Below are 27,006 nucleotides of genomic sequence, written 5' to 3' on the forward strand. Positions count from 1 at the left end.
GAGAAGTTGGTAACCTGTCTGCACTGGTAATAGCCCAAATTTGGGAGACCGAACAGCTATCTGAAGAGCAGAAGGAAGTGATAATATAACCTGTGGGGTGTGAATAAATAATAGTGTCATTCCCCTTGACTGTTCTTCCCCTAGCATTCTAGCAAGCATTAGTGATAGCAAGCAGCATGACAAGGTTGTCAGTGTGATGCTGCCCCATTGAGGAGTGGACCTTTGGCAGAGTGGCCAAGTTGCTAAGATCGTTAGGAACAAACTGTTCCAATGACTTATGCAATATTCACATACCCCATATAAAAAGGTTGGAGTGCATGCATTTCTGGAGCGACCATCGTAGGTGATTTTTAGCGCAGATGGACTTCCACGTCGAAATTTTAAATTTGTTCGAACACATCTGTTCTGTGGCAGATGGCTAGCTCATATCCATAGTCAGGTAGGAAACACCTGTAGGGTTAACCTACCGCACCCAACCTAGTTTCTCGCAAATTTCGTAACAATGATGACACAATTACAGAACAAGCAAATTTCAACTAAACACTAGGGCACAAACAGAATTAAATCTGAGGATAAAGTCCAGAATCTTTCAAAAAATGGATGACGCTGGCTAGGATCGAAGTATTGTTACACAGGATGTCCTGAATGCTGCCAGTCTGACCATTACTTGCGCGAGGTATTTCATATTGGGGGCAGACACACAGAAAGTGTTCAGCCGTGTGGTGGGTTTTGCCACCAATCCGGAGATGGCGGGTTCGATTCCCGTTCCAGTCGGGAAAAATTTCTCGACTCCCTGGGCATAGTGTATCATTGTCCTTGCCTCACAAGATACAAATTTATGCAATGGCAGGCAAAGAAAGCCCTTCAATTAATAACTGTGGAAGTGCTCAAAGAACACTAAGTGGAAGAGAGACAGGCCAAGTGCCAGTGAGAACGTCGATCCTTAAAGTAGAAGAAGAAGAAGACATGTCTGGTGAATGGGAGAGCCTCACATGCAGTGTGAATGGCGTATATAGCCGGTCCGCAAACGGAATACAACCCGCTATTCTCTCAGCGAGCTCAGGCCGGTCCATGGCCCGGTATCCTGCTTAATCTCCGGAGCCGAAGAATATCCTGAATCCACGCTAGCTGAGTCAGTATGTACGAAGATGGGTTGATCTGTAGGAATAGTGATCGCGATGAGAATTGCGGCAGCTTCGGCAGAGAAGATGGAGACACCGATGCCAACACCTCGGTTCGATATTAAACCGTCTGTATATCTGTGGAGGTGGTTTGGATATATGCTTCTAAGCCAATCGAGTACAGATGCCCACAGTACGACTGAATTGTCACCAAATCGAAACCGATTCTTAATCGTGCTACCTTGGTGTTCTTGAATGCCAACTCCTGTCTCCATACCAGTGGATCCTGGCCATCGGGGGTAGGCCTACGTTGGCTACCGCGCGGAATATTCTGTAACCCTCTGAGAGGAGGAAGATCCTTTCACTTCGTGAGGCTTTCTCGGCGAACGCCCCGGCTTTCTACAAATGGCTGCGGATATGAGGAGCAGAAAAAGTGGTATACCTGCTTCTGAGCACGCCGGGGTTGACGATAGCAGACCTGATATGATTCTTACGTAGTTGTTGTACATGGGTGTAAGGACTTGGAGTTTTTTCTAGTCCATAGAACAGACGACTCTCGATTATAGAGCGGGCCACTCGAAAAAGAACGGCCGAGAGATTGTACGACAACTGGCCTTAACGGAAGCGAAATGTTGTTTGAATGTAAACCTTTTATCGATTGAAACGCCAAAAGTTTTGACAGTTTTATTCAGTGGAATAGGCTGACATTGAATCGCGATAGGAGGACCTCTGATTCAATGGTCAGTGTTGCAGATATGGCAACGCACGCTTTTGGGGGCAGATAGGCTGAGCCCGATTGAGGATGTCCATTTAACTACGGCGTTGACAGCGGTATGAGCTTTTATTCTGGTGCGTATGGAGGTGCGTCCAGGGATCATCATCAGCATACACAAAAATGAAGATACCATTTGAAGACCACCTAATCCATTAGCGAAGAACTCGTTCATTGCTACCACGATTAGGGTGACGGCGGCAATAACGGTTCCTTGAGATACACCTGTCTCTACGGCGAAGGACTTGGATGTGCTGTCGTCAATTAGAACTCTGAAGGAGCGATTCGACAGAAAAAATTTGATAAAATGGAGTACGTGCTCGGACATACCCGAATCAGCAAGTTCCTTCACTACCAGAGGAGTCCAAGCCTTGGAGAGATCTAACGAAATAATTTCGTGTGCAATCCTTAGGAGTAGGCGTCATGAAGAACATCACCCAAGGTGGTAAATAGCAGTTCGTAAGCCGGTCCTGGAGGAATGTTGACGGTTGTCAAGATGACCATCGGCTTCGAGTTGTTGCTTTAATCGTCTGTTGACCATTCTTTCCATCATCTTAGAAAGGCAGCATGTGACGGGTCTTTGATTTTGGAAATGGGAACAAAAGTATCCAACAGCCAAAGTTGGTTGAAAAAATCCAATGGCTTCATTTTTCCGGGGAGAGGTATTTTTTTAAGCAGCGGGTATCCGCTGGTAAGTGATATCCCAGATCGTTTTCTGTTGCCGTTCACCTATAGTCAAAGAGTTTGTGGGAAGTTATCAAGCCGGCTTCGTCGACAGCCGCTCGACAACGGACCAAATCTTCACCGTGCGGCAGATCGTCCAAAAATTCCACGAATACCAGGTCCCAACGCACCACCTGTATACATCGACTTCAAGCTCAAGGACGTGTACGAAAGTATCGACCGCACAGAGCTATGGAAAATCTCGGACGAGAACGGCTTCCCGGGAAGCTCAAGAGACTGATCAAAGCTATGATGGACGGTGCAATATAATTGCATAAGGGCTATCTGTCTAGTTCGTGCGAATCTCGCCGCTTGTTGTTCAGCATCGCCCTGGAAGGCGTTATGCAACGAGCCGGGGTACGATTTTCATTAAATCCGGCAAATTAGATGTCACTTTGATAAGATATCAAAATTTCAATGATAACCCAGCATCCAGAAGGCGGCCAAAGCCGGAAGATTTCGGTGTACAGGACATGTTGCAAGAATGCCGGTTAGCCATCTTGCAAAGATTATGTTCGCAAGAGATCCGGATGGTTCAAGACTACATCGAGCACACCGGACAAGGCTGGTTGATCAGGTCGAGAATTATCTGGCGAATGTTGCTCATTCCAGAGAACGGAGAAGAGCAGCAGCAAATCGTGAAAATGTGAAAATAGTTGACTTCAAATGTACCTATTTAGGAGTTCTTTTTTGTTCTAAGGCGTTATATGTGCTAAGCATACATGATTCAAAACAGTTTGTTTTATTTTACTTTTTTCCTTCAATGTGGAACTTGAACTAAGTTTTTAGTTGCATTTTATCCATTGTTTAATCTCTTTCAACATAAAGGTGTGCCTGTGTTTCTCATCTGCATGATCAAAGTGTTCAGGAGTAAAAATGTCGACTCAATTGCTAGATGTTTCTGTTTCTTTTCGTACGCATCGATCTAATAATCATGGCTTCAATCTCGGGTCAGTATTCACTACACATACGCTTCACGTGTAATAAAAAATAATAGATAATCCGTAAAAAATCAAGTTCAGTTGAAAAAGATTTCCAATTGTTTTCTCAGCAGGTTCAAGATGATGCACGATATAATAGATTTAGGCAAACCAACACAGTACAACTAAAATCATCACACACGTGCGCAGTTCATTTAATTTCGGCTTGCAAAATGTAAACTTTTGTGCTACACTTTCATATTTTTTTTGGAAACAGTCCGATGCATGTGATTTTGGGTATAACTCACACATGTACTTAAAATACAGCCTTAAATACGTAGTTCGACTATCGATTTCCTTCCGGTTTCTAAATTACCAAACATGAATCTCGTTTCTACCAATACCTAAACGAAGGAACAAATTCCAACTTCATCAATCCAAAATGCCATGAGATCACACACGCGTTACTAGACCTGATTGCTTTCTAAGCGCCCTAGAGGTTAGCATATAGTAGTTAGTAATATGTAATTGTTCTCGCTAGAGGATATAGTAAATTGACCTACTTATGCCAGCTTTGTTGTATCACCGCCGATTCGGGGTTCAGTTTTTTTTTCTATAATTTAAGATGAATTTTGCCTTCGATAAAAATCACTCTTTTCTCACTTTGGTGCATTTTTCTCCACCCTGAATCGAGCCAAAAAAAGTCGCGCGGAAGGAAATCGATCCAATTAATCTTCTACTAACCTTTCACTTTGTTGATAAGGTGTGTATATTCACTTTCCTCGTATGGTTTTGTTAACTAACTTACTTGTCCATAATCACATATGATAAAAAAAAAAACATAGATCAGAAATTAGTACGGTTCTAACGCATGATAAGTGTTTTGCTGCTTACTAAACATAAGTATCGCAATTTGTTTGCTAATCAATAAAGCTAGATGATAAGAAAAATATCAACATATCGTCTAAATATAACACAAAGAAAGGGATTCAACAGAAAACGCGGATATAAATGGGATGGGAGATGTTAAATATGTTTCGTCAATGATTACCGAAAACGATCGCATTAAGGAGTTTTTGTTTTCCCATAAAACTAAGATTGATCCAGCTGGCTTCATCATTCATCACCTACAGGGATGGGAACAACCCCGAACATGAAATTACTTCCATTTGCAGAAAACTTATTTAGAAGTTCAATAGCATACCATAAATTGATTTTTCCAAGAGAGTTTCAACGATGGTATCACATTTTTTGAAATTACACCTCTCGAATGGGTTATTCCGAAAAATCGGGTTCTGGGAAATGGTGTTCAAAGAAACAGAACTCCGGGAAATGTAACACCACCATTTAAACAAATAAAATTTGACCTTTGATACATCTTATCTAGCTTCTGAAGTAAGTTATCAGTAAAAGTAAGCAATTAAAAAAAACTTTAATCGACTTATCTCTCATACCCTGTATGCTTGTGGAATACATAAATGCATTGTTTATGCAAGAAATTTGGGACAGTCGTAGGTTACTAATGTCTTGATTAATGAGATTGGATTTTTTGCGATCACTTTCGACTATTCATAGTTGTAAAAGTAAATATATAAAAAGCTAGAGCAGGGATATTACAGTTGATCGGCACAGCGTAAAACGATTTTTACGCATTTTGGGGCCGTTTCGTTAAATATGTTTCCATGTGTGTGTAGCTTGAATCCACCTCCCACGGGCTACTAAAACAACTTACACGTTGCCATATCGACTAACATAATTGAGATAATAAACTATGGAGAAAGAATGTCGCTATCGTTGCGAGTAAAAGGAACTCCAGCGACATTTGCCCTCTCCAGTCTTCTATCTCCATTACTAAAAGACAATTTCACTTACAACCTAAAGAACCATAATCACCATACTCCTTCTCTTGTACGTCTTCACATCCTACTTCGGCTACGGTTCAGTCACAGATATATTTTTGTTGTTGTTTGGTGAGTAGATATCTCTCCCGTTCTCTACTTACTTGCACTCCACGTCCTGACAGATGGTGTTGAGCTTTTCGTGCACTCCGCCGCTGCCGTTCAGGTCACTGGACGAAGTCACGATATTGATCGAGCTTACCTTGGCGCGCTCGATCGCCGTTACCGTGTTCTCGCCCAGCATCTTAAACAGTATGTAGCCGATGATGATGGCAAAGCCGGCCACCAGCACCCGGACGAACGAGTCCTCGTTTAGCTGAATGATGACCCATGCGCCCGCGCCGGTTATACACATCAGCGTTACAATTATGATCGTTTTGGCCCAGTGCTGGATGGTGAAGCCTTTCTCCCAGTCGAGACTGAAAAGCCGTTGGAAGCGGATTAGAGTTTGTTAGTGTTTGTATTAGAATTGGCACGGATTCCTGCATTTTGCATGTATGTATTAGCAAACAAATACTCACCGATTGGATCGCTCGATCTCGTAGGGCGACTCGCACACTTTGCACTTCAGTACGGTGTCGGAATTGGCACAACTTTCCACCAGCCAGCGCCGCAGGCACTCGTGATGCACCGAGCTGACGTCACCGGTGCACTTGCACGGCTGAATGAGCGGTTCCTGCTTCTCGCCGTCGTAGCATATCCAGCAGTCTTTCTTGGCGAGAAACGATTGGCCCTCCTCGGCGTTCGAAGTGGAAGCCTCCGGTTCCTTGGAGCTGCCGGCCCCGGCCGCAACCGGGTCGATTTGGCGTGTCAAGAGTTTGCGTGGATTCAAGATCCACAGCTGTTCCGGCGCCATCGAGTTCCATAGACAGCAGGGGAACCACAGAGCAACACCGACCTCGGCCAGCCGGAACACTATGTCGTGCCAGTTGCGGGAATATACTGGAACCCTGTGGGAAAGACATCCATGAGAATTTGATAAAAACCTATGGAATCATGAATGGTGATCATACTTTTTCTTCCAGAAATCGCCCAGGGTTTCCGATGTAAGGAAACCGATGATGACAATGAGCATTATCGCCTGGCTCAGCAGCCCGAAGCGCGACTGGTGCAGCTGAGAGGCATTGACATTCTCGCTGTTCGGAACCGTTCCGAAGTCGTACACAAAGCCCCCGCGGACCTAGAGAATAAAGAGAAACCTATTAGGCGTCGTCCACAAATTACGTAACGCTCTAGGGGGAGGGGGGAGTCTGGCCGAGCGTTACGGCCCATACAAAAATTTTAGGGTTTTCATACAAAAAAGCGTTACGTAGGGGGGAGGGGGGTCAAAAAATGTCGATTTTAGCGTTACGTAATAGATGGATGCTGCCTTAGAAATACACTATTCATCATAATTTAGGTGAAAACTGCTCTATAATTAAGATTTCTAAATAATAATTAAACATCTTAAAAAATTTTCTAATTTTCAACAAAACCAGAATCAATCATTTAAGGGTTCTCCATAAAAAAAATCAAGCCTGATTTCTTGTTCAAAATCAACCCTCTTAAGATGTTAGGATAGGCGCACCATGCTGGCATAGTACACGTCTGGCGTGTCTGGCTGGGTCATATTGACCCCCCAACATCTTACTATGGTTAATCGCTTAACAACGGACTTTGAAAACGTGGGCACAGACACAAATTTCCTTTGGAATTCTTTCGGAAATATTATTAGCAGCAAAAGTCTTGCAAGATCTTCTGAAGAATTTCCGGAGCAACTACTCAAAGAATTTCAGGAGAAACATCTTTAAAAGCTCACGGTAGAACTTCCGGGAGATTTCCTGGAGTAATTTCCGAACAAATTCCTTAAGAAACCTCAACCCTCGGGAAGAATTTCTAGAGGAGCTTCTAGAAGAGATTTCAAAGTAATTTCTACAGAAGTTCCCGAAGGAACTTCTGAGTTCCCCAAGCAAATCCTGGAAAAAAAAAATGCGCTGGAATTTCTAGAAGAATTACCATTGGAATTGCTGAAAAAGTCTATAGAAGTATACTCGGAGAAATTTTCAGTGGAACTCCTAAAGGAAATTCAGCGGAATTCCTGCAGGAAGTTTCAATGAAACTCCTAGAGGAATTCCCACAAGGGTTTCGAGAATTCCCAGTGGAAGTTCTGAACGGAATCCCACTCCATTCTCTCCCCAGAACAAGCTCCCGTAATCCCAGAAGAAAGTTCTAGAGCAATTCCCGGAGGAATTCCTAGAGAAGTTTCCGAAGTAACTCCTGGAGGAAATGCCGGAGGACTTCTGGAGAGGAATATCCATAGTTAAAGCCTGCGCATTTTAGAATCGGTACGCTTTCTACCGGCTGCAGATCAAAAACGGTTTAACCTAGAAAAAAATGTTGTATGAAGCAAATGAAACTTATTTATTGTATTTTGTAGGAAAAATATGAAAAAATCAGTTTTTATTTCTTCAAGATAAAATTTTGACCTCATTGTGCAATTCATGCCATGTTATTCTGCACAAACCAATGATCGTCAATATTTTCAAATTTCACAGCTTACGGGGTGATATTTCCACAAGAAACAAAATTATACTCATAAAACATATACTCAAAACAAGTTACGACATTAAACTCTTGACAAATATGGTTCACAAGACCATAATAAACTTATAGCCTTATTATCCATTCACGCTATATTCAAAACATAATTTTACTCAAACTATTTTTTTTATGAAAAAATATTTCCTGAGATCGTTTTTTGAATCTACAATTCCCCAATTCAAGTGGCCCAACTTAATTCATATCGAAACCTGGATTATTTTTGGAATCATTAGCAGTTTTCCCTCACAGTAGTCGGAAATTAACAGTCATAGGGCTAACTCCTCATAATAAGCCTAAAATAAGATAGTTTTCATGGATAAAACACTGAAAACCATTTAGATTATGGAACTATAGATGTGATTCTATGATCACAAATAAAAAACTTCTGAGTAGATTCAGTTTTATTTAAAAAAAATCGTTAGATATTTCACGCCATCAAAACACATCCAATGAATTTCGTCAGCAATAGTCCATACAGTTTTCGAGCCACGATTATTTATATTGTACTGCATGAAATCATTGGTTTCTTCTATACCAATACTATTCGTATAGTGTCCTTCTCGTATACGCATTTGCCGAACTAAAGCTTATGCGAAAACAACTTTTTTGACCTTATATATCTATGCAAGTCTTTGATTTTCCATAAAACCCTTCAAAGGCTTACCATAGCTATATTGGAAATTTGAAAACACTCATGGAATATTTTACCTCCCTTAATCAACAATCATAATACCAAGAACTATTCTATACTGCGTAATTGGTGGGTTTGATAATTATATATTCCTACACAAATCTTGAATCTGACAATGATTGGTTTTTGCTCAATGTGTGCTGAAAAAACTGGCACAATTTACGAATTCAGATCAATAGTTCATCTAAAAATATAAAAACAGCAAATTTAATATTTTCTCTACAAACTCCAATAGATAAGCTTCAATTGCTTCTAACAACACTTTTTTCCAAGTGACACCGTTTTTGAGCGGCAGCCAGTTGAAAGTGTACCGATTCTAAAGTGCGCAGGCTTTACTCGAATTTTCAGTGAAACTCGTAGAGGACTTCCAGATAACGTCCCAGTGGAATTTCTAAAGCCCTGATTGAATGCCTAGAGAAACTCCTAGTAAAATTCTCAAAGGAATTTCCTACAAGCAAAAGGAATTCTCAGTGAAACTATTAGAGGAATTCCTGGAACTGGTAGAGAAACCTCCCACAGAACATCTGGTAAGAACTCCTGGAAGAATTTTCGAAGGAGCTTCTGGAAGATCGCAATGTAACTTCTAAAAAAGTTCCCAAGACAACCTCTGGAAGAATTCCTGAAGCAAGTTTTGGAATAATTTTCGCTGAAAATTCATGAGGTGGACCTCTCAGAAAAACTCCCAGTCCCAGAAGTATTCCCGGAAGAATTCCCAAAGGAATTCATAGTGTAACTACTAAAGAAAATGCAGATGAAATTTCAGGAGGAAGTATCAATGAAACTTCTAGAGGAATGCCCACAGAGAATTTTCAGTGGAAGTCCTGAACGAATTCCCAGAAAAATACTTCGGAGCAAGCTCCACAAATCCTCGGAAAAAGTTCTAGACCAATTTCCGGAGGAACTCTTCGAGGAAATGCTGCCGGAGGACCGCCTATAGAAGTTTGCGTAGCAACTCGAAGTGAAACTGCTAGAGGAATCAATAGGATAAAAGCTGTTTACTTTTCCATTGAATGCTTCCAGTTGACGCCAGCAGCGAAAAATGTGTACTAGAACCTTTATAGCATTCAGTTTCCGATGCTGATAGCCTGGCGGGGACACTATCATTTGTATTTAATCTATCGTCGTGCTACTCTCGGTTGTCAATATTCTGAAAATTTCACTGAAAGCTCACGGAAGAATGGTAGTCAAGAACTGTCAAATCGTACGGAAAATTGCGAAAAACGTGTTGTATTGGAAAATGAGAAAGCTTTGTGAAAAGTCAGTGAATAGAAATCAGGAATGATTTGAAAACGCAACTTTTTATGTTAAGTACATGTTTCGGAATGCTTGTTTCGCTGAGAAATTTCGATTTTACACCACACAAAAACGAGCCATCTGTTATATTTTTAGTTTGGAATGTCGATCTATTGTGGATTCTTAGAGTAGTTCCCAGTAGCAATCCTAAAGCAAGTTCTGGAACTCTTGCAGGAATTCCCAGTATAACTCCTAGATTTGAAATTCATAGAGGAATACCCAGTGGGTCCAGAGAGTATCTACAGAAATTCCGGATAGAAGACCTAAAGGAATTTCCAACGTAGCTTCGTGGGAATCTAATGGAATTCCCAGTGGATTGCCCCATCCCCCCTGCCTTATCCTAAGAATTCCCACACTGAGGATTCTGCAACCCCGAAAATCATAAGAACTAACTATGATTTTTTTCCACAAGAATTTCTTGCAAAAACTCATAGATACGAACTATGATTTTGGATTCAAAGCGCCAACTATTATTTTCATACTGTTACTGTATAAATTTTATAACACTCGCGTATGAAAATCATACCGATAACGTATAAAAATTGAAACTATGTCTTATGACTATCATACATATTTTAATGAAATATTTTGCACAACTTAAAAAAAATCGTAACCTGGAATCGAACCAGGGACGTCAAGGTTGGAGAGTGCGTGCTTTACTCATACGCCCATCGACGCTTCGGAAGTTCAAGTGGCTAGAAGCCAATAAAAGGTTTTGTTGTTATTTAGCAATGGTGTTTCATCTTCACATCTTATGATTTTCATACGAAGCTTCTTATGAAGTTTTCCATACGACAAGTCTTATGGATTTCGCTTCTCTATGTATGAAAAGCATACGAGAACAATGAAATGATGAAAAAAAATAAAAATAACTTATTCGTAAGATGTAAACTATGAAAACATACGAACAGTATCCTCAGTGCAGTAGAATTTTCGAATGATCTTCTGGAATATACCACATAGTACAGGTCGGACTCGATTATCCGGAGTATTGATTTTTATTTCACTCCGGATAATCGAATTCTCCGGATAATCGAATCACGAAAAAATATTAAATTGGAATTCAAAAACGTTTGGAAAAGTATATGTTTTTTTTATTTTATGTGCATGAAACAGTGACGCCAGAAATTTTAATTATGGGACGTCCATAAATTACGTAACAAAGTTTTTATTTTTTCCTTTCCTCCTAGTCATATTGGTTTAATGAGACCCCTGATTTTTTTTATTGGTCATCACATTATGTTTAATTCCCTCTCTCCTCGTAAAGCGTAACGTAATTTATAGGCGTTCCCATAGAATATTGTATACAGTGGGACCTTGATTGTATTTTAGGCTAATAAATTCGGCATAGTTTTTTTGTGGATTTTGAACTCCATAAAAATGTTGTAATTCTGTCAAAGGAAACAATAAAGGGTTAAGGTGAAGGAGTGTAGTTTATGTTAATTTGTATCAGTTTTGATGAACGAGAAAAAAAAATAAAAATGTAATGAATGGGCTGTAGTATTAGAAATACACTTTTGCTATTTATAGCGGACAATTTTATCTTCTAATTTTTGTTGGCATGATATGCCTACTGCAACATGGTCTTCTCGAAGTTGGACCTTATAATAATTAGCTAAAATCCAAATTTTCATGAATTTAAAAATTTCAAAATCGAATTTAAAGTTTGTATGGGAGCGATTTGTCGAATCACCCTTCGTCGCAGTTTGTACTGGGCGGAGCTGTCAAACAGTTGTACAGCTGTCAAAAGGTGATTTAAAAAATAACTTGAAAATTGATTTAAGGTACCAAAATAAAGTTCTAAACACTCTGAAAAAAAAATTAAAGTGGCACAGAAAAAGGTGCTCTTTGGTATACTTAAAATCAAAAAATCAATACATTTTTTTTTATTTGAAAACCCAATTGTGTCCTGACAAACATGAGACAATAGACTATATATGAAGTGGAACGGGTGTAGACAGCTTCAATCAAAAATCATAATTGAGCGGCAAATAAAAATAAACATCACAATCGTTGCCTTTCCGCGTTATGTTACAATGTATTCTAACCTAGAAAACACGCTTAATACAAAAACGATCACAATCTCGTTAGAGAGATCCTTGTAGATATCTCTAAAGGATTTCCTAGATCTGCCCCTAGAGAAATCACTGGAGGAGTCCTTAGAGATGTTTGAAATAAGTTTCTTAATCACTACCGAAATTATTGTAATTCATACAAGTTTTCTGTAAACATTTCTTGAAAAATCTCCAGAGGAATCCATGAACAACATCCTGAAGGACTATATCCGAGCAGGAACGAATTAGATATCATACCAAGACAAGGTATTGAGTCATCGACAAAAATACACTTAGAAAAAATCACCTACTTCGGTAATGTTTTGCCGGAATCTCAACAGTTAAGGTTTCGGAAAGCTTTCAACTCTTACCGAACTTCGTTAGAGTTTGACAGATAAACGAAAATATTTTATCGAAATTTGGTAATTTTTTTACAGAATTTTTTTTGAAAACCCGTTGCCAAACGCTCAGCAGTTGAGATTATGGTAAAACTTACCGAACACGACTAGTTGTGTACCTCATCTAGTTATTGGTTTGGTATTAAGAACTGAAGAAAAAGGTGCTCCTGGAATAAGCCTTGTAGAAATTCAAGCAGTACTTTTGGGACTCAACCTACTAAAGGACGTATGTTCACCCAACTGAAAATTCTGGAGGAAACTTTGGAAAAATCCTTGGAGAAATCTTTCCAAGAATCGCAAGAATAATTCTTAGAAAATCCATAGAGGAAACCCTGGTGGTATTTTAGGTAGAGGAAGGTAAGGAAGAATCTGCAGCAAAAATTCCTGAATAAATCCTAAGCGGACTGAAGGAATTCCATACGGAATTCTTGGAGGAATACCAATTGATACCTATTGGAATTCATCTTATCTAACAGTTGAAAGCATTCAAATAAGATGAATTCCACTAGGTATCCTCCAAGAATTCCGTATGGAATTCCTTCAGTCCGCCTAGGATTTCTTCAGGAATTTTTGCTGCAAATTCTTCCTGTTGGAAGTCTGTACCAGGAATACATAGCATAGCATGAATACTTGCACAAATCTTGGATGGAGACTGGAAGTCTGTACCGAGAAGAGCATAATAAAAAAAACTCTGGAGGATTTTTCCTTGAAAATTCTAGAGCAATCCCAGCAGTAATATCCGAAGGAGTCTCTGCAAGCATTATTTGAGAAATTCCTGGATTGAAGATACCTTAAATTATATTTTTAAAACAGTCGATCATTTAGCATTGTTTTCGCTGAAACGAAATTTTAAATTGTTTGACCCTTTTCAAATATAACGGGAGATTTGTTTGTTACGTAATGTATATATGATTCCAAAATATATCGACTGATATTAAGATTGATTGTAAAATGGTTCGCCGAATGTAAAACACTTTATCTTGTTAAAAAAAAGTTAACGCAATCGGATCAAAATCGACAAAATCTGGAGAAAGACAATCGAGGCCGCCCAAAATCGGATCAGCACAGTATTATAATATTAAACGATTTTGAATTTCTGCATTAAAATATTTAAAAAAATACCAATAAAAAATACTCCGGATAATCGAGTCTAAAATTCCGGATAATCGAATTCCGGATAATCGAGTCTCCAGATAATCGAGTCTCCGGATAATCGAGTCCGACCTGTAACTTCTACAAAAGTTCCAATCTGGCTTAAGCAAATTCTCGAAACTTTTTTGCTGAACTTTCTAGCAGTGGAACTCTTAGAAAAAACTCCCAAAAGTATTCCCAGAGGAACTCTCAGAGGAATTCTTAGAGCCAATAAAGAAAATTTATATGAAATTCCTGGAGGAAGTTTCAATGAAACTCCTAGAGAAATTCCCGGAGGGACTTTAAAAAGAAATCCCAGTGGATCTCCTGAACGAATTCCCAGTGAAACTCCCCAGTCGAAGCTCCAGAAATCCCCGGAGGAACTTTCATAACAATTCCCGGAGGAACTTTTGATTCTGGAACTATTGATTTTCTAGAGGAACTCCTGGAGGAATTCCCGGAGCAACTCCAAGAGGAATTCCCGAAGTAACTCCTGAAGAAAACGCTAGGCGAATCTACTGTAGAACACCAAGAGAAATTTCCAGTGGAACTACAGCTTGAATTTTCAGTGGATTTTCGAGAGGATTTCTTAGTGGAACTCCTACAGTAATACCCGGTGAAACTCCTACGGGAATTCCCGATAGAACTCATGAAGCAGTTCCCAGTAGAACTCGTGAAGGAGTTCATAGTAGAACTCGTAAAGAAATTCCCAGTAGAAACCCAGAGAAACTTCCAGTGGAATTTCTAAAGGAATTCCTCGTTGAATGCCTATAGAAACACCTAGTTAAACTTCTGAAGGAATTTGCTACGTAACTTGTTGGGAATCTAGAGTAATTCTCAGTTAAAATCGCGAAGGAATTTCTACTGGAACTTCTAAATAAATTCCCAGAGGAGCTGCAAGAAGAATTCCGAGTGAAACTTCTGAAGGAATTCCTGTAGGAATTCCTAGAGGACTTACCAAACATACTCCCAGAAGAATTTCTATTGCTGCTAGTTTGCTTCGCAATCCCTAGATTCTTTTCATAGCCACAACCCCCGGTACAGTCGGGGCCCGTGGCGCAGTGGTCCACACGTTCGCTTCATAAGCGGATGGTCATGGGTTCGAACCCAGCCCCGGCACTTGCAATTTTTCGTCAGTTGTTCTTCCCCCCGAGAGCAGCTGGCACCTGACCCTCTTCGGAGCATATAGCTCTAACGGACCCGGAATTCGGATATCGGCAAACCGCAACTCATAATGGACCCCCAATCGGACTGGAAAAGAAACAGCAGCCACACATCAGCATCACCGTGCTCATCATTCTACCATGGACAGGGTAGAAGAGTGAAAGAAGCACGAAGGAACCAGTTCAATAAAGTAGAATAGAATAGAATACATTTAGGCGCTGTACAAAGTGGAAGTGCAGCGTCCAATTGGAATCGCTCACGTAGTACCCTAGTGAACAAAAGAGCTGTAAATTAGGTTAAGGTGAAAAAAAAAAACCCCGGTATCTCCATGAATATAGTTTGCTTCAGAGAACAAATTCTTCCACTTGGAAGAATATATGGAATCGAGCTCACCAATTCATATCTATCTACGGGCTTTCCATGCAAGGGAAGCACTTCTGGGGCCTCCTGTTAACCTAGTGTTAAGTCTTTGGATCGTAAATGAATTAATAATTGTGGAAATGCTCCAAGAACATTTGAAGAAAGGTAGACCAAGTTCCGCTGGAACATCGAGCCAGAAAAACGAAGAAAAAAACGCTTGTGAAACTACTTGAATGCCGCGATGAACATTTGAATGATTGTCATACAAAGAGAAAAAATTATACAGCTGTATTTTCCATAACAGACACTGTCAGCAACTTTTCATCCACCGAAATGTATCTACTGTGGTATTTACCAACACATTGTACATTCCCAAGGCTGTATTTACACTTTAGGAGAGTTGCATTTTAACCCTTCAACGCTCATGGTGCCTGTAGAGCACCATCACTTTTTGGTGAATCCGACCTAAGTCATTTCACTTCAATATTGTAAAAGAACTATTTCAAAGATTTTATAGGTTTATTAGAGTGTTTGTGCACTCTACTGATTGATTCAATAGCAAAACTATTGATAAACAATCAATAAGTGTAAATCAATAAAATCAAAAACTTTTTTTTACGATTTCGATAAATTAAAGTGATTTTTAACTAATTTCGTTCGCGCACTTTGTATTCAAATGCATTGAAAACTTTAAAAAAAGCCGTGGTCGGGAAGGGGATAAGTATTTCTTACTCCAAAATATTATGTTATGTCTTTTGAACATTTAGGATTAATGTAAGATATCAACTCATTTTCGATTGATGATTCAATTTATGAAATAATTTGGAAAGAACCCAACTATAAATCATGGAGTAACAACTACGAATTGTGCGGTTATCTATGCTCATACTCATTCATGATTTTAAAGAATCCAACTATAAATACAAGTAAGCAGATTTTAAACTAGTATCAATGTTACTCATTTTGATGCACTACTTGTCCCATCTTAATAAGGAAGCTGCCCCCTCCTTTCGCAAGGAAGTTTATTTTCGTCGACTATTTGTCGATTTTTAAGTACCATCTAAGCCTAACATGAAGGACGTTTATACACGACACCGATGCTGCTTACTTTGTAGGAATTGAATCGTTGAAGTGCTTAAAATCTTTTCCAATCCAGAACCATAAACAACTTAACGCCAGTACAAAGGTACTCAATGCTTCCCCGAGATAACAAGACGAAGTGCATTGGCAATCAGTTGGAGTGTAATTTTTCTGCTGACACGATTTTTCACTTATCGAGATTCAATAATGATAAACATATGATGCTTTTTCACATTCGTTTTGCGTGATGACCCATCTGGGACAGTATCTGCTTCTCAGTTTAGTGCATAATCCTGGCACTTTTATAGTTGAACTCTTAGAACTTCGTACGTGAATTGATCTTTTTAATCATCGTATATTGTGTAGCAGGCATATAGCTACTCTAAGCCCAAGGATGTTCTAGGATCAACAGAAAATCAAACCCAAACACCATCAGCATAGTTTTGTTGAATTCCCGCAGTTCCCAACGTTTTTAGCAAGGAATTTCACCAAAGTTATGCTCAATTTCAGCATAACTACAAATTAATAGATGTTTGTGCTTATTTAAAGTAACAATTCGTTCTGCTCAATGCATTCAAATCAAAAAAAAAATCTTCAAATTTTGTTGATAAATTAAAAAACAATTTAGTGTGTACACATTTGGGTTCCCAGCTCCCATCTTGGCTCCCATGCTTCTACGATATACCTATAAACACTTATCACTTTTAAAAACAAAACGACTAATCGTAACAACTTTCGACAGTTACCTTGAAAAACACCTCCACGCCGTAGATCAGGAAGAAGATTACCACAATCAGTAGCAAAGCGGCGTAGCATCCGTTGAAGAAGTGCGTATTCCGACCGGAAAACAGATGCGAGTAGGCAATTTCCGCCAGGAACAGACTGTACGGCAGCAGGTTGAACGCCAGAAAGCCGAGGAAGCTTTTGGACAGAAACTGGGACCGCTCCCAGCGGATGTCACGCAGGTGGAAAATCTGTAACGGAAAGGAAAATAATGGAATGATTAGAAAAATTACAATAATGTAACATTGGAAGTCCACACTTTAGATAAATCAAACAATATCTCGCGAAATTGAGCGGTTAACACTTGTGATTTACGGCGCGGTATAGAACTAAAGAATGTGGAACGCCACCGATGCGTCAGGTTGTCAAGAGTCCAGGCGTGACAATGATTGGTGGTCAACCGATGCGATGGCAGCAGAACCGCGGTGAATTATCTCTCCCAGTAGGTAAGTATACCAGTACCCAGCGCAGCGCCGCCGACGCCGCTCGCTCTGATTGAATAGCAATAATGAATAGTACAAATGCGCGCCAGAAGTAAAGATAATGCTTTGCTTTGCTTTGCTCGCGCACTTGATGCCAAGTGCAACGCGTAGGCGGAGCCAGGGCAGCTGAGATAGGGACACCAACAAGACAAGGAGGTTTTAAAAATGTAGCTAGACGTAAAGGCATAGCAGAGAACAACGTCCACAACAGCAATACGAAATTTGTAACTGTGTAATCGTGTTATTGAAGAGGTAAAAAATAGAGAAAACAGCACACTTACTCAAAGTTTTGCTTAAACAGCGTCAAATTAGAAAAGAAATCATAATACCCACAATTTTTGGTACCATTTTATTACAGAATCGAAGGATTTTCCTTCTCACTATACAAAAATTCAGCTCCTTACTAGAATTCTAGTACTTCACCGAGTCGAGAAATACCATGAGAGAAACTTATAAGAAATCTCCAACTCTCAAAGGTATACTAAAACTAATAGTCAAAACAATTTCTGGAGAAATTTCTCACAGAATATTAGAGCTTCTATCATTATTCAACTATCGAGAGAAACCTGACGAAACTTTCTTGAATTTCCAGAGATATTTTTGAAATATCGTTGGAGGAATTCCTGAAACAGTTCTTGAAAGATCAGCAGAAGCAACTACATGAGCAATCTGTATCTTGATTTCACATGCAATCACTGAATCAAAGAACCTCTTGATGAATATCCGAGAAAACTATAGGAAACTCCGGATTCCAGGGCAAACCTAACATATATTCAGAAAGAAATCCATTAGGAAATAGACGAATATTCTGAAGAGTTTCCGCAGAAACCCTAGGGAAAAAATTCGCAACATGTATGTAGGAAATTTTTAACAGAATCGCTGTATAAATAAATACACGACGAAATCCATGCTAGAGTTTTCGACGTACATTTTGCAAGAATCAAAATAGGAATACTTGAAGTAAGTTTTCGAAGAATTGCCGAGAGAATGCCTGGAGAAAATCACAAAGCAATGAGAAGAATAATATTCTTGAACAGATCTCTGAATGAATTTATAAAAAAATCCATGGAAGAACTCAACACAGAAATTCTGGAAGAATGATAGAACGCCCGCCAGGATAAACTCACGAAAATGCTGGGAGAATTCTCACAAGAAACTCCTTATAAATTGTTCACGAAGTTGGTGGCGAAATTAGGAAGAGAATGCTGTAGCAAATACTGACTAATACATTATACGAAGTTCCGAAAAGAACTTTATAGTTCACACTCCTCTATAATAGTTTGTGGAAAAGGCCTAAAGATAATAATGAAAAAAATGTACTTAGAAAGCACAGAATGTTATTAATTGACAAATTGAGGGCTAAACTCCAACACACTCCAAAGCCCAGTGCGGTGCAAATTAGACACCAGCTCTCGACGCATTACTAAATTAGGTCGCTAGGTATGCGGAGTGCATGAGTAAATCTCGGCTTCAAAAAACAATTCGCTCCACAGTGGTCCAGATTTGAAAATACGTGGCAAAATTGCCAAATCAAAGTGGGCTGCTAGTTATAGCCTAAATGAATATACTGAAACATTATTGAGCTCTCAATTTCATATTAATGGCATTTTCATTATTTGCCGATTTCTTCGAACGAATTCCGAACAAAATTGCTGTTTTTCATACAAATTGGTTATACACATATCATTATAACGCTAATACTTGAAGTAAGTTTTCGAAGGATTGCCGAGAGAATGCCTGGTGAAAATCACAAAGCAATGAGAAGAATAATTCTTGAACAGATCTCTAAATGAATTTTAAAAAAAATCCATGGAAGAACGCCACAAAAAAAATCTGGAAGAATCATAGAATGCCCGCCAGGATAAACTCCCGAAAACGCTGGGAGAATTCTCACAGGAATCTTCTTATAAATTATTCACGAAGTTGGTGGCGAAATTAGGAAGGAAATGCTGTAGCAAATATTCACGAATACATTATACGAAGTTCCGAAAAGAACTCTATAGTTCACACTCCTCTATAGTAGTTTGTGGAAAAGGCCTAAAGATAATACTGAAAAACTTGTACTTAGAAGGCATAGAATGTTATTAATTGACAATTTGAGGGATAAACTCCAACACACTCCAAAGCCCAGTGCGGTGCAAATTAGACACCAGCTCTCGACGCATTACTAAATTAGGTCGCTAAGTATGCGGAGTGCATGAGTAAATCTCGGCTTCAAAAAACAATGCGCTCCACAGTGGTCCAGATTTGAAAATACGTGGCAAAATTGCCTAATCATAGTAGGCTGCTAGTTATAGCCTAAATGAATATACTGAAACATTATTGAGCTCTCAATTTCATATTAATGGCATTTTCATTACAATGATACATATTGCCCATTTTACTGGCATTTTACCAGATTTTGCTGGTATGTCTGAAACATACTGGAAAAACTTGTAATTAGAAAGGCACGAAATGTAGCAAATTGAGAGATGAAATTTGTGAAAAAAAAATCGCGTTCTGGTGGTCGCTCGCACTTGTAGTTAGTGGGAACAAACAGGAGTGTGTTGTGGATTGGCATCTAAGCCGAAAAGAGAGATGAGTTTGTGAAATAGGAGTGTTCACGGTGCGGTTTCAGAGTCAGTTTGGCTTTCTATTCCGCAGAACCATTACCTGTTCTGTGGCTTAGTTGGTTAAAGCGCCGGTCTAGCGAATACGGAGTCGTGGATCCCACCAGAACGCGATTTTTTTCACAAATTTCATCTCTCAATTTGCCAATTAGCAACATTTCGTGCCTTTCTAATTACAAGTTTTTCCGGCATTTTCATTATTTGCCGATTTCTTCGAACGAATTCCGAACAAAATTGCTGTTTTCATACAAGTTGGCTTTACACATATCATTATGGCGCTAATGTTTTGGCAGCTCTTGGCAGCTGCAATTTTCTTCAATCAATTCTGCATACTTAGACGAGCGTTTGAACCAAATATCTGCGCGGGGAGAAGCTGGGAGCGATTTGTACGACACTTTGAAGTTGATGTATAAGAATTTCTCGTACTATTACTTATGTGATGTTAATTTTGAAGCCAACAGTGTTATTTTGGTCTCTTTTTTCATTTCAGGTGCCTAATATACACAAGAGCTTACGAATAAACTTCTGGGAGCCATTGAATTACTTATATTTTTAGACTTTTGTAGTGTTTGAACTTGCTGGTGTTCTTTATCAATAAATCAGCAATTTTTCCATCAGCAGCTATTTAGCGCTGTAAAAAGATACAAAATCATGATTTCCAATTTATTTAAAAGACAATCAACGCTTCTGATATTGTAGATGGTTGATTGATATACTAAAAGCCATTTAGGAGATGTGCAAAAATTATGTTTCTGCCAGCTTTTCTCAAAATTGGACCATTGTGCGCTCTCACTTGTAGTTTTTGGGCACAAGCGGACATGAACACGGCTGTGCTGGAGATTGGCATCTAAACCGAAAGACGGTGAATTGTGATAAAGGAGAGTATTCATGATAAGGGCTCGCTTGCCTTCTATTTCATGTTATGTGGTTTACATGTTTGAGGTGCTGGGCTATCGAAAACGGAGTCGAGGGTTCCAATCTCACCAGAGCTAGTTTTTTTCCACCAATATTATTCTGTGCCTTCTGATTCCAAGTTTTTTTGGCGGAGTAGTTCATAAAGAATTCATGGAAGAATTTCTGAAACCCCTTAAAATAAATCGTTAAGGAAAACCTGGGGAAGTTGAAGGAAATCTAAGAATTCCAGAAGGAATAATTTAAGAACTGGCAAATTCTTTCAAAATTATGTTGAGTAATTTATATCATTTTAGTTATATAAAAACACTTGGTAAGCTGAGAAGCAAGCTCAGTCCCAGTTGAGTAACGGTGGTCGTGTAACATAAATTTACATGTTTTCGAATATCTATTACAACACCCCATTTACCCCCTAGTACACACCTATGCAGAATAGTACCCGATGCCGGTGCTACAGTCCGCGATAATGAGTGTGCCGCGCGCGACTTACTAAATGGAAGCCATTATTCCGGCTGATGCTTTCACCATGTACGGTGCGGGTCGAAATCATCACCAACAATAACAAACATCTTGCAATCGGAGAATCGACGGATCCTTATCGAACGTGACGCGTGCATTTTTGGATTTATTGATTTATTGATTAGCATATTTGTCGCTATATATTTGCTTAAGTTGCCCTTCGCGTGGTTCCCAGAGAGTGCGCTTGAGAAATGGTGCTTGAATTTTGCCGAGTATATGAGTAGTTTGCGCAGTATGCTAATTAGCTGGCGAGTTAGATTCTGAGGGCACAGGTAACCGTTCTTTCGTCGTAGTGATTCAGAAACTGAAATATCACAAACAGTAAAAAATTTCCTATGAGAAATTTACAATTTAGTTTCCATTGTGTTAATCTAAATGATCTCGGGAATTAGTTATTATTTGTATCACTGAAACTACTATTTAGCCGCACATGTAGTGATTGAAACAAGTTCCACGAGTTATTTATTGGTTTCCTATCGTCAAACACGGAACCCCAAAAATAACAGGTTATACTGAGGAAATGCACTACAGTCTCTTCAGAAGCATCCAGTTGATGATTGAGCTTCGATAAACCAAAGTACAAAGAATTCAGAAAGCAACCTGCAGTAAGACAGAGGAGCACAGAACCCAACATTCTACACCATTCAGTACAACCGATATGGGAAACTATATGAGTAATTATAGCCAAAACTGATGTTATCGATCAGTAGATTGGAAGCAATTAACATGTTTACTTTTAACGAAGATAGACACGTCACGATCGTTAGTGACAGGGTACGCAAATAATGAAAGCATATCATTCCCCTGCCTATGCTACATGCGTCGGGTAGAATGATGAACAACATTGAGCACCATAAGCAACACCTACTTTTTGGTGCTTTTACAGTCGGAACTCCTATAACACGGTGCCTATGATACGCCCACCGCAATTTCTCGATGAAATAAAGTGGGCGTAGAGTGTGTGGCACTGTGTTATAGGTGGCCCTACTGTACGTCCCTACTGACTGGAACAAAGCTAGCTACGAAGCTCAGTGTTCGGCAAACACTTCCACAGCAAATTCACTTAGACCAAGCCCACTCCATGGGCTCAATCAAGCGTTTTAACGGTAAGTAGAGCCCCGAACAAAGAAACGAACCGCACCGGTCGCTGCTAAGTAGGGCTCGAAAGCGAAAAGTTTACGTACGGTTCGTAGCAGGGCTTAGAATATAAAGACACGCAAAGTACGGTCTCTATCCGTAGGCTCGTGCGCTCTCTCGCGTTGAGCTCTCTGGGTAGCGTAAAGAGGAGACGAAAGAACATGAGTATGGATTTGTTGCCCGGTATATAGTTTCAAGAGAATGATTTTCTTGTTTTGTATAGGTAGAAATTTATTTTAGTTTGCATCAAATATTCAAAATTTTTATTTTTACTTGCTTTGAAATTTTCAACCAAATAATATAATAGATCGTTACACGAATAACACAACAAATTGTCTGACATAAAATTGTGATAGAGTGACAATACAAACGCAGAAAACTAATAGGTTTAAATTGACAAGCTTTGCTTAAGTATGTTTTGAATAAAGTTTTCCCTTCTTATTTTAGGATCATGCATATCGAAAATGTATTGATTTTCTCTTAAAATAGTTACGATTGTTCATAATCGCACTTTTAGTTTTTATTTGGCCGATCGTTTCGAAACTTATATTTAAAATGTATAGTGATTCAGTGAGTTTTGCTTTTTTAACACGTACATGCTTGAGCCGGGGTTTCTACGCTGCAAGTAAAGTTTGGTTTCGCACATTTAGAAAAATGTCCAAATAAATAACTCGCGAAGTTCGTTCCGACAAGTTCCAAAATTATCGTCATCCGTCGCAGATTCCGGTGAGAAGATGTGCGTATTTTCTAACCCGGAAAGATACCATTTGACGGTAATAAGTGACCACAAGGTTTTCTTTCTTCACTTTCCGGGCTGAGATCCCCGCTTTGAAAGAGCTGTGCATCGCCTTTCGTTTTGTCGTGAATATTTCGAAAAAGGCAAAGGAGTTTTGGTTTGATTGCTTTTTTTAAAAAAAAAGTGGTCGTCAGTGGGTGGTTTATTAAATATAAATTTGAAAATATAAATTAAATAAACGAGACATTAGGAAGAAAGTGTGCGAAATGAGTAACTTCACCCTTGTAGAAACAATAGGGGAAAGCAGTAAAAAAATCTGCGACAACCCCATGTGAATAACAACGATCATACAGAATAGGAGGTTCGACATTATTTAGATCTATAAAAACAACCCAACAATAGGGGAGATTTTTCCAATATTACACATTTTTTATTCATAGCTCTATCATACACATTCTTATATATTTAAACATATTCATCAACATGTAATCTGGATCGTTTGGTATACGCATCCTTCCTCCCCTGTAAATTCGAGAAGTATCTTACCGAAAGAAAATATTATGTACTCCAAGTATTTCGAAGAACACTTTGCGCGTAAATACAACGCAATAGACCTGGCCGCTTTGATGTATGTGTCCTGATATGCTGCAAGCATCAATATTGACAAGAAAAGTAACACGATTGCTTTCCAGGGTGATTCCGCGTACTGGGTGCATATGTATAAGATTAGATTTGAGTAGTTATGATTTTTCAAAGATGCTTTGACTGTACCTAACTCAATTCAGATATCATAAAAACACTACAGTTATTTTTTTTTTGTAAAAACAAACTTTAATCATACCGATAAAAATCTAAAAAACTGAAGTCGAGCTGCCAAGTTTCATCAATTAAAATGGGCGGTGTGCAGGACTGCCATATTGTAGGTTCCTCGTTATAGAAAAAGCAAGTGTTGGATGCTAAAATACAACAAATGTTGTATGAAGTGCCAAAAAAGAGAGTGGGCTCATTATGTACTTTCACAAATACGCAGTCTACTTCAAGCGCATAGAATCTGCTTCCAACAAAATATTCATATACTAGTATATAAAATATCGCAATATATATTAAGATTTCCGATTGATGCTTTGTAACTAAAAGGTGGTGACTGAGTATAGAATTAGCTGATGTTAAAATACACGTTTATGGAAAAAGGTTGCGCAAACTTATCGCAGACTGTTAGAAGACAGCTTCTACTATGACCAGGATTCAAGAATTTTGACCTACGCGAAGTTGTAAAGGAGACAACAACGTAATAAATGTGTTGGAAATGCAAGGGATGTAATTATTCAATAAACCTAATTATTAAAAAAGATGCTCAAAATCTCAAATTCAGATAAATTTCTTGCGAGAAAGGCAACATGGATATCGAAGAGATGGATATTATTTTAGATAAAATTTCAACCTACTAGTCATACAGTAAGCAACAAACATATAATTTAAAGAAGATTGCTTGAATTCCGGGATCAACTACAATCATACATTATTGAGAAAATGATATCTTGAAACGCACCAAAACTGGTACAAATCTCCAAGGGAATTATTTATTTGAGTTCAATTTTTACTAACAGTTTTCAGTCTTATCCAAAACCCCTTCTTTCAAAATATGAGCACAGATTATTATACTGAATAAGATTTGCAATAACACCATAGAAATAAACAAAATATTGCGATGATTTACGGAAGTGCAAAAAACCGATGGTACGGATAGAATAGAGACCACCGGTGCGGAAAGGCGACCGATCATTATTTTACTCACATGGAAACGAACGACCGGTGCGAAAATGGTGTAGCCCCTCGGCTGCTCAGTGGGAAAATAGTGGGTGGGAAGTATTCGAGCACGGGGTCGCTTATTTCTAATAGCACCGTTACATAAGCACGACTGGTCACTCACCTTTAGCAGGAGCAGGATTTTAGTGGTCAGCTGTCAAATCCGTATGAGGGGGAGGAAACCAACAACGTTATGCGATCAAAGTTAACCAAAACAAGGTAAAATCGTATTTCAACCAGCGGACTACCCAGATCGAGGTATGAAAGCCCCCTTTTTGGGCACGGGAAACGACCAATATTCAAAAAGGGCGTATATATGTTAAATGCGGGGTTTTCTAGTAGAAATCAACCACCAATTTTACAATCTTACATCTACATTTATTCGGCCCATATTGGGACCCTAATGAGAGAAAGGTGACATTAATAATAAGGTGTACTTGCGCTTTTACATCGGAACGGTGGACGGCGGTGGTGCAGACGGTGGTGGCGTGGACAGCGGTGGTGCGGATCGGTGGCTAGCTTGGTGGTTCACGGTGGCATGCATGCATCGGAGGGCCCTCGGCCGGTATTGTGGGGGGCTTCTAACAGTACTTCACCCGTATGACCTTTACTCGGTCGACAGCGGGCAACTTTCTTCGGGGTTGGCAGGGCAATCTGCAATTCGAGGTGACCGCCGGGGTACGATGGGACACTACGGCGAGCTTCTTGACTCCAGTAGGGTAGGTGGGCAACCAATCCCCAAAATGGCGTAGCCGGGGACGGTCTATTGTTCCACCCGGCGTCACAGTGAATAGGCTATTGTTGGATTCCTTTTGTCCGTGGCTTTCAGGATGGCGACGGTTTAGCGTGGGTCGTGACCGACGAACCAACGTAAAGCGACCTGATGTACGTGGACGGTCCTGCGAGAACACGAAATAGAGCCCTCCGGGTTTTACACCGAAGGTAAAAAAGAAAAGGCCCAGAAGTGGACCTATTTCCGGGATTAGTACACCTAAATGTCACCGTCTCTCTTCCTGCACCACTTCACAAATTCTTTCACAGTCCTACCTTTTCTTGAGAATTCCTTTTGTTAAGGGCGAATTAACCTCTAGTTGAATGGTTCTATTGAAGTAACCTGTTAACAAAAGCGCATTATTCACCTTTCTTCTTTTAAACCACATTTTCTTACTAACCGTACTACAAATCGTACTAATTCACAAAACCGTACTATTAGCCTTCTAAGTTTTAACTAGTTTTAAGTTTTAACTAGCTTTAAGATCTATAAAGAAAAACCACATATTAACTATATACACCTTATACTTTTAAAACAAACACTTTACTTTTAACTACCCGACGCGCACTTCAACTATCGGGGATAGTCACGGACGGAATGAAATTGATAATTCCTTGATGATTAACGTTTAAGGCTAAATCGCAGAGAATATCCGAAGTTTGATAACTTTTACGAAGTTTGACAACTCGGTTTGTAATAGTTGGCAACCCTTCCTCGCAGGGATCTAATTAGGCCGACAATTTCTATAGAGACTATTTTTTATAGACTGGTAGCTCAAACCGCTGCAAATAAACGACACGGCCCAGTAACGTGTGTTATTATAATAACAACTTGGCTCAGTTTTGACAGCTAGGATTACGCCACCAGTGAGGCTGTCAGTTTTGGGATTTTATTTTGTTTTTATATTTGGACAAGGCATTAGGTGCCCACTGGCAGGTGGGGTTTAAAGGCGAAGGATATTTGAGGAGGAGCCGAAAGTCTAAAACTTGGAACCTACGGTTACATTTACCCCGTCATCCCAGTTCAAAATGAATGAAACTCATTCATTTTGACTGAGCAAGAGGT

General features: G+C 39.4%; 1 protein-coding gene across 2 annotated transcripts in view; it reads right to left on the minus strand.

Annotated features, from left to right (window-relative positions):
• Positions 1-3,335: 3,335 nt before the first annotated feature.
• LOC109622815 (uncharacterized) overlaps positions 3,336-27,006 on the minus strand; it is an 83,688-nt gene continuing 60,017 nt past the window's right edge. For both annotated transcript variants that reach the window (XM_062850769.1, XM_062850770.1), the window contains exons 5-8: positions 16,932-17,159; positions 6,448-6,614; positions 5,956-6,384; positions 3,336-5,853 (exon numbers count right to left, since the gene is read on the minus strand). In XM_062850769.1, the coding sequence (XP_062706753.1) occupies positions 5,535-5,853; positions 5,956-6,384; positions 6,448-6,614; positions 16,932-17,159 (1,143 nt within the window). In that variant the 3' untranslated portion in view covers positions 3,336-5,534. The remainder of the gene's footprint in view (positions 5,854-5,955; positions 6,385-6,447; positions 6,615-16,931; positions 17,160-27,006) is intronic.

The sequence above is a fragment of the Aedes albopictus genome, chromosome 2, assembly GCF_035046485.1.
Source record: "Aedes albopictus strain Foshan chromosome 2, AalbF5, whole genome shotgun sequence".
Taxonomy (NCBI): domain Eukaryota; kingdom Metazoa; phylum Arthropoda; class Insecta; order Diptera; family Culicidae; genus Aedes; species Aedes albopictus.